This window comes from Galeopterus variegatus, unplaced genomic scaffold (assembly GCF_000696425.1).
Source record: "Galeopterus variegatus unplaced genomic scaffold, G_variegatus-3.0.2 Scaffold1386, whole genome shotgun sequence".
Classification (NCBI taxonomy): domain Eukaryota; kingdom Metazoa; phylum Chordata; class Mammalia; order Dermoptera; family Cynocephalidae; genus Galeopterus; species Galeopterus variegatus.
The window spans coordinates 181,340-191,561 of NW_007727497.1; the positions used below are offsets into that span (position 1 = coordinate 181,340).

At 51.4% G+C, this 10,222-nt stretch overlaps 4 protein-coding genes across 5 annotated transcripts in view; 3 read left to right on the forward strand and 1 right to left on the reverse strand.

The window, feature by feature from the left end:
• KDM6B (lysine (K)-specific demethylase 6B) overlaps positions 1-220 on the forward strand; it is a 9,582-nt gene extending 9,362 nt beyond the window's left edge. Inside the window, exon 23 of the mRNA XM_008576678.1 lies at positions 119-220. Coding sequence (XP_008574900.1) covers positions 119-220 — 102 coding nt within the window. The remainder of the gene's footprint in view (positions 1-118) is intronic.
• Positions 221-1,406: 1,186 nt separating this feature from the next.
• TMEM88 (transmembrane protein 88) lies at positions 1,407-2,411 on the forward strand. The gene is made up of 2 exons (XM_008576658.1): positions 1,407-1,624; positions 1,762-2,411. The coding sequence occupies exons 1-2, from the start codon at positions 1,415-1,417 to the stop codon at positions 2,029-2,031; spliced, it is 480 nt and encodes a 159-aa protein (XP_008574880.1). The 5' UTR covers positions 1,407-1,414; the 3' UTR covers positions 2,032-2,411.
• A 577-nt stretch (positions 2,412-2,988) lies between these two features.
• NAA38 (N(alpha)-acetyltransferase 38, NatC auxiliary subunit) lies at positions 2,989-4,102 on the reverse strand. The gene is made up of 3 exons (XM_008576662.1): positions 3,696-4,102; positions 3,320-3,503; positions 2,989-3,147 (listed from the first exon to the last, which is right to left on the reverse strand). The coding sequence occupies exons 1-3, from the start codon at positions 3,774-3,776 to the stop codon at positions 3,035-3,037; spliced, it is 378 nt and encodes a 125-aa protein (XP_008574884.1). The 5' UTR covers positions 3,777-4,102; the 3' UTR covers positions 2,989-3,034.
• A 237-nt stretch (positions 4,103-4,339) lies between these two features.
• On the forward strand, positions 4,340-8,347 carry LOC103593641 (cytochrome b5 domain-containing protein 1). Of its 2 annotated transcripts, none has more exons than XM_008576660.1 (4): positions 4,340-4,591; positions 4,695-4,771; positions 4,908-5,126; positions 5,709-8,347. In XM_008576660.1, exons 1-4 carry the CDS (start codon positions 4,393-4,395, stop codon positions 5,937-5,939), a joined length of 726 nt encoding a protein of 241 aa, XP_008574882.1. In that variant the 5' UTR covers positions 4,340-4,392; the 3' UTR covers positions 5,940-8,347. The 2 variants fall into 2 exon arrangements, with proteins under 2 accessions (XP_008574882.1, XP_008574883.1); XM_008576661.1 differs by having other exon boundaries at positions 4,962-5,126.
• The last annotated feature ends 1,875 nt before the right edge of the window (positions 8,348-10,222 follow it).

The following is a 10,222-nucleotide window of genomic DNA, read 5'->3' on the forward strand; positions in this document are numbered from 1 at the left end:
AAAAGAATTTTTTTTTTTTTAACAAATAGGAAAAAAGGAAAAAAAATGGGAGACGGGGGAGGGGGCTGGCAGCCCCTCGCCCACCAGCGCCTCCCCTCACCGACTTTGGCCTTTCTAGCAACAGACACAAGGACCAGGCTCCGGCGGCGGCGGGGGTCACATACGGGTTCCCTCACGCCTGCCGCCCGCCCGCCCGCCCGGCGCAGATGCCCGCGGCTAGTGTATGTACATAGACGTTACGGCAGCCGAGGTTTTAATGAGATTCTTTCTATGGGCTTTCCCCCTCCCCCAGAACCTCCTTTTTTACTTCCGATGCTAGCTGTGACCCTGTACATGTCTCTGTTTATTCACTTGGTTATGATTTGTATTTTTTGTTCTCTTTTTGTTTGTTTTTGGTTTTTAATTTATAACAGTCCCACTCACCTCTATTTATTCATTTTTGGGAAAACCCGACCTCCCGCACCCCCAAGCCATCCCGCCCGCCCCTGCAGGGACCGCCCGCCACCGGGCTCTCCCTGCGCCCCAGTGTGTGTCCGGGCCCGGCCCGCCCGTCTCCGCTCGTCCGCCCTCGGCTCCAGCCGGGTTCTCATGGTGCTCAAACCCGCTCCCCTCCCCACGTCCTGCACTTTCTCGGACCAGTCCCCCCACTCCCGACCCGATCCCAACCCCGCCCGAGGGTGAGCGACTCCTGTACTGTAGGGGAAGAAGTGGGAACTGAAATGGTATTTTGTAAAAAAAATAAATAAAATAAAAAAATTTAAAAGTTTTAAAGAAAGAACTATGAGGAAAAGGAACCCCGTCCTTCCTAGCCCCGGCCAATTTTAAAAACACGGACCTTCACCCCCCACCCCTTTTTTTTTTAAGCGTGACAGCCCAGGGCCAGGGCCTCACTGGGGCAGGGACACCCCGGGGTGAGTTTCTCTGGGGCTTTATTTTTGTTTTGTTGGTTGTTTTTTTATCCTCCATGCTGGGGCTGCGGAGGGGTGGGGGGTTTACAGTCCCGCCCCCTCGCACTGCACTGTCCTTCTGCCCCAAGGGCAGAGGGGTCTTCCCAACCCTACTCCTATTTTCGGTGATTTTTGTGTGAGAATATTAATATTAAAAATAAAAAAAAAATCTCCTGTTTTGATTCCGTGCGGGTGACGGCAGGGAGAGTACCGGGAGGAGGGCTGCAAGACCGTGATTGATGGGGAGGGCCTGCATAGACCCCGGCGAAGGTGAGCCCCTCCCCGGAGGCGCCTGTGGAATGTCCAGAGCACTGGTCTGCTCCTCAGGATGGGGGGGGGGGGGTGCCTAATCCTAGAGCCGCATTCCAGGATAAGGGGGGTGGGGAGAGGCTGGGCCGGGGGAGGGGCAGGAAAGAGGGCTATAAGGGCCAGGGCCGCGGCCCAGGAGGGCGGGAGCCAGGAGGGCCATGGCGGATGTCCCCGGGGCGCAGCGACCGGTTCCCGGCGGCGGCCCAGAACCCCGGGACCCCCTGGACTGCTGGGCCTGTGCTGTGCTGGTAACGGCTCAGAATCTGCTCGTGGCTGCCTTCAATCTTCTCCTGCTGGCGCTGGTGCTGGGGACCATCTTGCTACCCGCTGTCACCATGCTGGGCTTCGGCTTCCTCTGCCACTCCCAGGTGAGCGTGCTGCACGGGGTGTGAGTGTGAATGTGGTGGGTGTTATTGTGTGATGATGCTCCCCGCCTGGGATGTTCCCATCAGTACGCCGTATGGCCCGGGTCGGCTTGGGCCTGACGTCTCTTCTCCTCCCACAGTTCCTGCGCTCCCAGGCACCTCCTTGCACCGCGCACCTGCGGGACCCTGGCTTCACGGCCCTGCTGGTCACCGGATTCCTGCTCCTCGTGCCGCTGCTCGTGCTTGCCCTAGCCAGCTACCGCCGCCTCTGCCTGCGCCTCCGCCTGGCCGATTGCCTCGTGCCCTACAGCCGAGCCCTCTATCGGCGCCAGCGCGTCCCACAGCCGCGGCAAACCCTGGCCTCACCAGGGTCGCAGGCCGTTCCCACATCAGGAAAGGTCTGGGTCTGAGGACAGTTGAGTCAAGAACAACCCGGACGGCTGCCCTCCCTCCCAGTTGGCTCAAGGACTCGAAGTCCCGGGATCTTCTGACCCGCCCCGCCCCCACCCCTGCATGAGCCGGGCCTTGCATCCTCTTGGGGAACAGCACCATCTGTGAACCCAATGCTGGTGAAAATTCCCACACCCCGGAAAACCCACTTTCCTCTCACTACCCGCATCTGAATTCTGAACATCTGGGCTGAACTCTGCACGTCTTCCCCCCCCCCCCTCCTTATCATGAGCAGGACAACTGAACCTTGCGCCCTCCTTTTCTGGAGCAGCTCCCCCAGTGTTTACGGGGCTGGAGGGGAAAGAGTAATCACACATCAATAAAGAATTAATAAGCTGAATGCGCTCTGTGAACGAGGGATGGCACAAATACTATCAACCCTGCCCTGTGCCCGGGAGCAGGCGCGGAGGCTACGAATGCTCAGACGGAAGCATCCTTCAGCCTCCTGGCCTTTCCTTATCGCGTTAGCCCATTCGTCCTGGCCAGACCCCAGAGATCTATCCCTGACCTCAAAGTCACCTTCCCATCAACACAGCGGAGGGGACCCGGCCTCGGCCGCCTACCCTGCTCTCCTTGGGGACCCAAGTCCGTTCTCTGACCCCAGCTTAGAGGAACTCGGTGTTGCCAGGCCAGGGTGGGAAACAATGGGCCTTCCGGAGCAGGATGACACCTCCCTCCCGCCAGAATTCTGGAGCAGCAGCGTGGGAGGGAAGATGCAGGGGCCCACCCCGGGGCCTGTTGCTCCGCAGCTCAGCCTGTTTCCCATCCCCACTCCCGATCTTGAGGGAACCTTTAGCAACCCTGGACATCCAGGTTGGGGGTGGGGGGCTGAGAATGCTTCCGATCTCAGATAAACCCTCTCCTCTGGCGGTGCTATCCCTGCCCTGGCATCCCTGCTACACATAGACACAGGCCAGTTCGGTCATAGGTTTAATGAAGTCTGAAAAACATGCGTGATCGTGGTCAGAGATACGGAGGCCCCGTCAGGCTCTCTCTCTGCACCTCAATAGAAACGATGTGGTGTCCGGGTACCATGGCCAGGCCCAGCACACGAGGCTCCCCGGCAGAGAAGGAATCTGGAAAGAAGGGTCAGAGAATCAGGGAGGCAGGCCAGCGTCGGTCCCGCCCCTTCTAAACCACGAAAACAAGCCCCAGAAAACAAGGGGTGCAGCCAGGCCCTGAAGGGGAAATGCTTTGTGTGAGGTTCCGCCGCATTCCCAGGCGGGTGTGCATTCCCTGGGCACTGACCCGACGGCTTGAGGAACTCCTGCGCCGAGCCCAGAATGACATTGCAGTCGCGGTCGGTGCACAGGAAACAGCCGACCAGTGTCCGTCCATCTGTCATGCGAATGCGCATAGTCTTGTTGAGGAGCGCCTCTAGCTGTTGCCGGGCGCGTGCAGCCGGCGAGTCTTCTCGCTCCCCGTCGGAGTCCTGCGCAGGGCGGGACACGCGCTCAGACTGTACAGCCCCGGCTGCCGCCCGCCCGTCCGCGGAACCACAGCTCCCGGCAGCCCGCGGGGTGCTCACACGAAGCCCAGAGGCTTCTGGGAGCTGTGGTTCCCCCCGTACCCCCATCTTGCTGCCCGACTGCCCCTCAATCCCAGAACCCGAGCCCACGCTAACCCCGGCGCTGGAGCTGCTTTGGCGACGACTGCAACAGCCATTCTCCTCTCGTAGTAGCATGGTCGGTGCAGTTCCGGCCATTTGCCTCGGGGCCTCCTCTAGGCCCTTCAACTTCCAAAGAACCTTTCGGGTCCGGTGGTCTGAGATCTCGCGAGCGCTCCCGACCTCTTTCCTTTCGCGAGATCACCTCTCCACCTCCTCCTAGTCTCCTCGGCAACTCAGGGATCTCGCGAGCTTCTCCTCCTCAGCGCTGTGGCTCAGTGGGGCTTATTACGCCGATGTCGTAAGATATCGCGAGCAGTTGACCTTAGTTTCTCACACAGCCTTCAGAGACCCTGGAGGTTAGCCAGAATACCTTCTTTCCTGTTGGGCACCCCCGACCCCTTGTTTTTCTGCCTTGGGAGATAGTCTGTCCTAAATATCCCGTGCAGCCCAGGCCACTGGATCGTGGTCGCTTTCGCCCAGATCTCCTGAGGACGCAACTCAATTACTTGATCCTTATTTCCCGATGCCGAGATCCGACTACATTTCCCGTGAGCACGCGCAGCCTAAGCCCCTCCTCGCCCACACAGTGTTTAATCTCAGTGGTCGGTATCCGGAAAAGGACAATGGTTTCCATGTCAGCAGATAAACGCGCTCCCCTGAGCTGCTGGACGAGAGGGAGGATGTAGTAGTGAATGTCTGCTGAGAAGTAAGGATGCAACTAAGGGAGTCGGTGACCCACAGAGCAAGAGCCTTGCCGCGCCGGGGCCTGGTGGCTGGGCCAGACTTTGAGTATTTCCGGCGTCGCTATTTCACGCCGGCGGAGGTGGCCGAACACAACCAGCCCGCAGACCTCTGGGTGTCTTACCTGGGATACGTGTATGACTTAACGCCGTTGGCAGAGGAGTACAAGGGTAAGGACCACACGTTGGGCCGGGGCCGGGGTGTGTGGCTGGGTGGGTGGGATGCCTGGTTCTTGAGTTACCGGCATTGACTGCGGCGGCTGCTGCTTCCCAGGGAACCTGCTGCTGAAACCCATCGTGGAAGTTGCGGGCCAGGACATCAGCCACTGGTTTGATCCAAAGACTAGAGACGTGAGTTCTGCTGGAACCTGAGGTTGTGGGGAGGGACAATGGAGAGCGGGATGGGGAGAAAAAGAGGGGGCTAGTCAGAGACTTAAATAGTGACTGCTCCTACCCCCTCCCTCTGCACCCAACCCCTGCTTTAAAGATCCGCAAGCACATAGATCCGCTGACCGGCTGCTTGAGGTACCGTACCCCGCAGGGCCGCTTTGTGCACGTCCCGCCTCAGCTGCCCCGTTCGGACTGGGCCAATGATTTCGGGAAGCCCTGGTGGCAGGGATCGTATTATGAGGTGGGGCGGCTGTCTGCCAAGACCCGGAGCATCCGCATCATTAACACGCTTACGTCGCAGGAGCACACACTGGAGGTGAGAACTGGTGCCTAGGGGCAGATTAGAGGGAACTGGAAATCCCAGCAGATCTTGAGGCAGTTTTCCATAACGTGAGGGAGCTGTACTTTCTTCCTTTTACACTGAGGTGGCTGAGGAAAGCAGACCACCTAAGCTCCAGGGTTGGGAATTCTAGGATTATCTGGGCCACAGGGATACAAAAGACTCCTTTATAAGCCCAGGGCAGCAGTTAATGCATCTGAGTGATGGTGGTCCTTTGGAAACTCTTACATGTTGTTTTGGACAGCAATTGGATTCTCTTATCAGTCTACTCTATTGCAGAGATCAAGAGAGGGGGCAGTGGCTTTGACCCTTTAGGACTGTTTGTTAGAAGTGGCTGCCATAAAGATAGGTAGGACTTTGGGGCTCATTCATTGTATGCTGCAGCTTCAACTTGATTTCTGGAACTGTGGAGTGCCTGATACTATCTGCTAAAGGAGGAACTCTGAACCCAGCTCTATCATATCCTGGGCTATTGGCGTGTGTGTGTGTGTGTGTGTGTGTGTGTGTGTGTGTGTTCCATCCAGAATTCTGGGGGTGGGGTGCTTCCGTGTTCTTCAGGTGGGGGTCCTGGAGTCAATGTGGGAAATCCTGCACCGCTATCTTCCCTATAACGCACATGCTGCCAGCTACACGTGGAAATATGAAGGGAAGAACCTGAACATGGATTTTACCCTGGAAGAGAATGGAATCCGGGATGAGGAGGAAGAATTTGACTATCTCAGTATGGATGGTACACTTCACACACCTGCAATACTGCTTTACTTCAATGATGACCTCACAGAGCTATAGGAAAGGAGATGTATGCTCATATAGACTCAATATTTTGAGTTTGACTTTTTCTGTGCCCTAAGAGGTGGGGGTTGGAGGTGCCAGGACCTACACCTCTATTCCCCTTTGGGAACTGGCCTGTGGTTCCCATGCCCTTTTGAAGTGTAGAGGTCCTATTCTCCAGTTCCATTGCAATTTGCTCCGAGAAAATTAGGGAGAATGTTAGAATGTGAATTAATAGTTAGGAACAATAAAGTAGAATGAAGTATCTTGGATGAGGGAGATATAGAAGAGCTAAGTAATAGATAGAGCTCAGGCAGAACTTTTTGATAGTAAGAGAAAGAGAAGTCCTACAGGGATAACTAATGGAAGGACATTTTTGGCTGTGATGGAAATAGGATGGCTGTAGGAAGATGGGATTTACAAATAGGAAATGTCTATCACTGACCATACAAAGCTGGGTTATCTCCCTCCTAGAAGAGAATTTGGCAGCAGAAACCCAAGGAAAAGAAAGGAAGTGAATGTTTAGGTAATTCAGGTTAGCTATTATGCTGGGTGCTTTATACACCTTCTTTAATACAACTACCCCATAAAGTGGATATCATTACCACTATTTTACAGATAAGTCTTTAAAAACTTAGAAAGGTTTAACTCCACAAAGGAACATTAGTTAGTAACCATCAGAGCCAGGATGCAAACAGAAGTCTGCCCAACTCTAAAGTCCATGTTCTTTTCAGTAGTCAAAAGGAATAATAGTCAAAGGGACTATCTCAATATCTAATCTCGTGCTAACATTTGTAACCACTGCTCTCAGACCTAGTATTTAGGATGTGTGTTTGTCCTAGGTTCATTGCACAATGGGAAACTGTAGGCCTGTTGTGTAGTCCACAGTTATGGTCTTTGGAAGGGAGTTAGTAGAGTCTTCTTCAGTGGCAAAGAGGAGGCAGGGAAGGCTAAAGGTCAGCTAAGCAATAGCCATTGAGACTACTTCCTTGTTAATCTCATGGCAAAATTTCTCTTCTGAGTTTTTTGAGACAAAGAGGTGGGTATTTACTGACTCCAGGAAAAACTAGAGTGGGGAAACAGACAGCAGATGGGACATTTTAGTAAGGGAACAAAATGGAAGCACTTTTTTAACGATGGGCCTTGCCACTTAGGGAAGGTGAGAAAGACACTATGAAAGATGGTGACTCTAAAAGAGGGAGCTTGACAGGGGTAATGTAAAGAGAGGCACTAAGTAAATCAGAAAACTCTCCTGGTGACTGAGAGAGAACAACCATGGGGGGCAAGGACTATATTTGGTCCCCTTTAGCCTAAGCAGGGGAGGAGAATTGAGAATAACAGACAGGTGAACTTCCTCGCAGCAGCAAGCAAAAAAGAATCAGGGAGATTTAGTGCATCTTCCTGGCAGGGGCACTATGGCCCAGTGCAGGGGAAGGTGGTCCCTGTGAGACACTGGGTGGGCTGCATAGGAGTTTTCTGAAGGGCGATTATGAGAGGCATGAACAAAGGTGGAAACATCCCTAATGGCTTCAGCAGTACCTGAATTCACTGGGAGACTGACAGCTTTTATCTATTCCCATGGAATGCAGGAGTCCAAGAGTGATCTGAATCAATCATTTTGACATTTAATCAACTCTGCAATTATTTCATGTGTACCTTGTCGCTCAGTTAAACCCTAAACTATCTGAGAACCAGAGCTATGCTGTTCCTCTAGCACCAGCCTCAGGGCTTGTACCTAAGGGATATGTTCTATTCTGCCTAAATCTAAGTCAAGTAGATTCTCTCTCCTGAATCTCTCTGGAATCCATCTTGCTTTCTTCAAGTTACCATCACCTCTTGTCTAGATTGCTGTGGCAACTTCCTAACCTATCCTCCCATTTCCACTTCTGCCCTCCACACTGTAGTGAGAGTGAGCTCTGAAAACCACACCCAAACATCTGACTTTCCTGCCTCAGATTCTTCAGTGGTTCTCCAGTTGCTTTTGGAATAAAGTCCTAAATTCAAAGGCCTTGCATAAATCAGGGCCTTGCATATCTCTTCTCTTAACACTCCTCTTTGTTCCCTGTACCCCAGACACACTGGCTGGCTTTCAGTTCATTAAACATCTTCTTGCCTCTGAACCTTCACAGACCACTCTCTGCTTGTAGCACTCTTCCTTTCACTTTTCACCTAGCTGATCCTAAATGTTTCTTCCTCAGGGAGGCCTTTTCTGATTTCTCAGTGTGGGTCAAGACTTTCTGTTAAATCTTCTCTTTGCACCATGCAATTTTCAGAGTTCTTACAATTGTAAAATTATGGATGTGATTGGCTGGCTGCCAGATTGTAAGCTCATGAGGGCAGAGATCTTGTCCATCTTGTTCATTGTTGTATTCCCACTGCTGGGCACACAGTTGCTGCTCAATAAATTTTGATTGAATGAACTCAAATGTTAAGTGAATTCATCTGTCTATAATAACTAGTGGGTGGGATGTTGTGTCCTGGGAGACAAGGCGGGACCAAGAAATAAGATGTCTGGCTCCTGTGCTGTAGTGTCTATCCACAGATTTCCCTTTCCCTGCCTCTCATAGATCCAAGACCAAAAATTACTCCATTGAGTTTCTTCCTCTCACCAGATTTTTTTGGGAGCAATTCATCTGTTCTTTCCCCATATGGCCACCAGGTGGCTGTAATCACCTATGGAGTCAGGGAGGGGACCCTGGAGCATGGAAAATCCTTTCAAGTTCCAAAGACGTTAGGATTGAAGGTGGCCCTTTGAGATTTCTAGTGGGGAGGGAAGAATTAGAAAAAAAGGAAAAAACACATGGCCACCATTGTATTAGCATTAGGTTTACTCCTGCTTTTACTTTTTTTCTACAAGTACATGCCAGGAAAGGAGTGCAGTTTGAAAAATAATTCATGGCATAGAAAGTAGGGGGTGTCCTGATTACGGGTGTGGGTCTGTATAGGGCAAGGTACAGAACTGAGGAAGGAATAAAGACATCACACATTTTTAAGATGATAGAGTGCAATCATTTATTAATAGTTATTGATTTTTTTTAGTTGGCTGGCTGATACAGGGATCAAACCCTGGAACTTGGTGTTATCAGCACCATGCTCTAACCAACTGAGCTAACTGGCCTGGCTTTTTTTAAATAAAGCTTTCTACTAGGCACTGCCTTATTCTTTAAATATCCAAGAGTGGATATTTGCATGAGGTGTATGTAAATAATGCTTCAACCTGAAACCTAGAAAGTAAATAGAACATGAATTTAGGGTCCAAGTCCTCTTGTGGTGATCACTTTTGTAATGGAGGGAGGTGGGTGGAGGATGAAGTGTTGAAGGGAAAGCTGCCTATCCTTAGTAAACCACAGCAGCTTCAAAGGATTCAGTTGGCAAATATTTCCCACAAGTCGCAGTCCCTACATGCACACATTACTGGGGGGTAATAAAGAGACATATGTTCCTTGCAGGAAGCTTGCCTGCTCATTGGGATAAAACATGCACACATGAAAAGATACATGACAATGGTACATGATAAAGGAACAAATTATGGTATAGAAAGTTACCATCTTCATGGCAAATCAAAGGTGTGTTCTTAACCTGGACATCCTGAAACTTTCTAAATAGTACGTGTGTATGCGTGTTGTGTTTAGATGTGTATTATTTTTGAGAAAGGTGCTACAATTTCCATCAAATTCTCAAAATAGCCCAACCCCCTACACCTGAAATAGTACAATCACTCACAAGTAACAATAAAGAGCCTCAAAAGTAAAATATCAAAAGTGACGATATGATGTCCCAGGATTCCTGGCACCCGTCGGTGGTCTGCCTCAACTTGTGTTATACCTGCTTTGTTCCCATGGCAGAAATTCCTAAAGCTTTAACCTTTGGGGCCAAGTTTATGACTAGTCTGAAGTGTTTTACTACTGTACCAAATTTTGATCTAGTTGTACCTTGAGCTCAGTGATGGGACATATCATTTGGGTTTGGGACTGTAACGCCCACCATGACATCAGGATAAGGTTAATGCATCCAGCCTCACAGGCTGAGTTTTGGGAGACCACATAGATGTGCTGATATTGGGAGAACAGCCACTTTATGATGGATCCATAAGAACACGTGGTTTAGTTGTAACCACATAGACTTTGAAACCTGAATGATCTTTATCTTGGAAGTCAAAGATTAGGTATTCAAAATACAAACAGATGGGCTGGCCCGGTGGCGCACTGCTACAGTGCGCCGCTTGGGAGCGCGGTGGCGCTCCCGCCGAGGGTTCGGATCCCACATACGGACCGGTTCCCGCTCACTGGCTGAGTGAGGTG